General features: G+C 49.0%; 1 protein-coding gene across 1 annotated transcript; it reads left to right on the top strand.

Moving 5' to 3' along the window:
* The first annotated feature begins 1,704 nt into the window (after positions 1–1,704).
* Positions 1,705–2,964, top strand: LOC137817246 (uncharacterized). Its single transcript, XM_068620498.1, has one exon. The coding sequence runs from the start codon at positions 1,705–1,707 to the stop codon at positions 2,962–2,964; it is 1,260 nt and encodes a 419-aa protein (XP_068476599.1).
* The last annotated feature ends 219 nt before the right edge of the window (positions 2,965–3,183 follow it).

Below are 3,183 nucleotides of genomic sequence, written 5' to 3'. Positions count from 1 at the left end.
CTGGTTGTGGCTGTTATTTTGTGCTGCTTTAGGGCATCAAACTAGTTTTCCACGGTTGTAGGTTACGATTGTATGTTGGCAATTGCTTGACACTAATTATTACACTTGGTAAGATTAGGATTACCTGTTTGTAATTCAACTTGTTGAATGTATATATAAATGTCTTGTTCTACTCAAGGTTGTCGGACTTACTGCTAATAAATTCAGTACAGTGACATGCCTTTTACGCCCAATTTGAACTGTAAGAGTTGGCATGACATTGTCTCGCTTTAAATTTTCACCATGGTGGTCAACAACGTTGTTTCATTCTATGCTGATAGTTATAAACTTGAAAATCTAACTTCAATTTTTGGTTGTCCAGCGTACAAACCCATCGTTGGCAAAATAGATCATTGAATGGAATGAATTTTATTGTGAATTGAAATAGTTCGAATTTCAATATTTGGACATCTAGTCAAAAACACATTGGTCAGGGCATTGATAACCGAATCCTGCTTTGCCCCTACAGTGAACAGTGAGATGTATATCTAGCAAATTCGGGATATGGTGGTTAAGTTCGATCTTGATTTTGGGCACCTGATTTATTTCAGTTTTGATGATACTGATGCTTGTTTATTCATTATTGTCAATATTTTTTGTACCGATCGGGTCATCAGGTGTGATGACGTGGACAAGTGAAAGGTAGGTGGTCAAAAAGTCAACATAGTCGCCATATGTAGAAGCGGCGTTCTGCATATGCATAATCGGATATCGCCGAGACGTGTCACTATCCGAGAGAAAGACATCGCCTAAGCGGATATCGCCTAAGCGGACATCGCCTAAGTAAGACATCGCCTAAGGAAGACATCACCCGAAGAGTCAACCCGCATGACGTAAGCATTTCACAGAAAGGGGGGGCCACATGATGGGGTAACCCTAAGTTGGGTGGCGGCACTGTGGGTCCCTCCGCACAGAATAAACGATCAAGTCAAAAGGGAACGTGACTATGCCCACGTGCTCATAAAAGATCTTCAAGGAAGGCTGCATGCATGACACGTGATTAATTAGGGCACCTAAATAGTATGATGGCACAAGAGATACGGCGCCCAAGTTAGAACCCAAACGGCCACAAGGTTAATCATTGCACTCTAGATAAGGGAAGTCCATGTGCCAGATACGCTCAGATCCTAGGAGTAGCGGCGCAAGGACCTTCTCCAAGGAACCCTAGATAATAGCAAGCAACGCAAAGGTAAACCCTAGTTTCCACCTATATAAAGGGCACGAAGAAGCCCTAGTGAGGTACGTTTTCACAGTTGCATGAGTTTTAACCTAGTTCTCATAAAGTTGCTCAGAACAGTAGTCCCTAGTTGTTCTTGACGGCACACCCAGTTGTGAGCACAAGGCAATTAGGGTCACACAGTTCCAGTTTTTGAGATTATTATACAGTTTCTAGTTACTTTGGTGTTTCTCGCTAGCTGACTTGAGCGTTGGAGTGCAAACGGCCGCGAGGGCGCCCCTTTGTTCTTCTTTTTCAGGTACACACAGACGAGGCAGAACGAAGGTGCCCTAGCTCGTTAGAACAAGCCACGCATAAAGATGACCCAGGTCAACCGGCCAGAACATCTGGCGCCCACCGTGGGGCCGATATAAACATCGGTTCCACCACACAAGCTTTCAGTTCCAGATTCCAACACTCAGATAAGTCGAGAGGATCCCCAGAGAGCCATGACCACCCGACCAGCACGCGCTAGGAGTGAAGAGATGACCCTACAGCAACTCATGGGCATGGTGCACGGGCTACAAGACGCAGTGGCAGCCTCGAAAGTAGAACAGGAGTGCATGCAGGTGGACCTGACAGCCTCTCAAGCAAGAAGCGAGGAACTCCACCGCACCAACGAGGAGTTACGCCAGAGATGGCGTGGCAGAGACGAACCGGAGGCTACATCCCCACCCAGGGAATTCACAACACCATTTTCACAGGCAATCTTGGAGACGGCAATTCCCAATACGTTCACGGGACCCAAAGCGACCTTCACGGGAATGGAGGATCCTGAAGCACACATCACGGCGTTCCACACACAGATGTTGCTGGTAGGCGGTTCAGACGCCGTTAGGTGCAAGCTTTTTATGAGCACCCTAACAGGGATGGCCATGGATTGGTTCATCAGCCTCCCAGAGGGCCACGTCACGTCCTTCGCCCAACTTTCACAACTATTTAGAGAACAGTACCTGGCCAACAGAACTCTCGCCCCAGTCTCGTACGATCTTTTCGACGTCAAGCAGTTCCAAGGCGAAACCCTAAAAGAATACATAAGCCGCTTTGGGGCACAGGTAGTGAAAGTAGGCACCAAGGAGGAACCCATGATTTTATACGCGTTCAAGAAGCGGGTGCGTCCCGGATCTTTCAGCAAAACGCTTAACCGTAGTCGCCCCAAAACCTTCGCCGAGATAAGGCGACAAGCGGTAGAGCATATTGCCTCGGAAGGTGAAACGTACGAGAAATGCGCAACCACTGCGCCAACGCGTCCCAAGGCACAGATACGCACGCAACCCGTTCGGGTTCACCAAGCCGTCACAGAAAGAAAACACTTTGACAGGAAACGCGCTTACGAGCCACGGAGGACCCAACCTAAGGGTCGAGTAGAGGAAGGGAGAGAAGCAAGCAAGCCGCCGAGGCACAACTTCGTGATGGAACTCAAACATCTGATTGCGGTACCCAGCATAGCCGACAGGTTGAGGCCGCCGATTAAAGTTGACAAGGTGTTGGGACCTCGCAAGGAGTCATGGTGCGAATTCCACGAAGCATTCGGGCACCATATTAACAACTGTTTGGCGCTTGGCTATCAGTTGGATGAGCTCGTGAAGAATGGTTTCCTGAAGGATTACTTGATGGAGAAACAGGCGGGACGACCGTCAGGCTCGCAACCGGGGGGCAGTGAGGGGAGCAGCACGAGGCGCCCGTCCTCGGTGAAATCCACACCATAGCTGGTGGATTCTCGGGTGGCGGGTGTACTGCGTCACAGCGTAAAAGGTATGCGAGGTCCGTAATGTCAGTGGAAGTTTTTGAGGACCATTCGCCCGATGTGGACATCACGTTCACTAAGGAAGACCTCAGGGATGTTGTGCCGCATGACAACGATCCCATTGTGATCTCGCTCGTCACGGCAGGGAGGACGGTTCATCGGGTCTTGGTCGATCAAGGGA

The sequence above is a fragment of the Phaseolus vulgaris genome, unplaced genomic scaffold, assembly GCF_000499845.2.
Source record: "Phaseolus vulgaris cultivar G19833 unplaced genomic scaffold, P. vulgaris v2.0 scaffold_23, whole genome shotgun sequence".
Lineage (NCBI taxonomy): Eukaryota > Viridiplantae > Streptophyta > Magnoliopsida > Fabales > Fabaceae > Phaseolus > Phaseolus vulgaris.
Note: the sequence above shows the minus strand (reverse complement) of the source record. Positions and strands in the feature narration are given on the sequence as shown.

What these genes read in the sequence shown, in the direction of transcription:
- LOC137817246 (XM_068620498.1), top strand. Translation starts at nt 1,705, where the DNA reads ATGACCACCCGACCAGCACGCGCTAGGAGTGAAGAGATGACCCTACAG.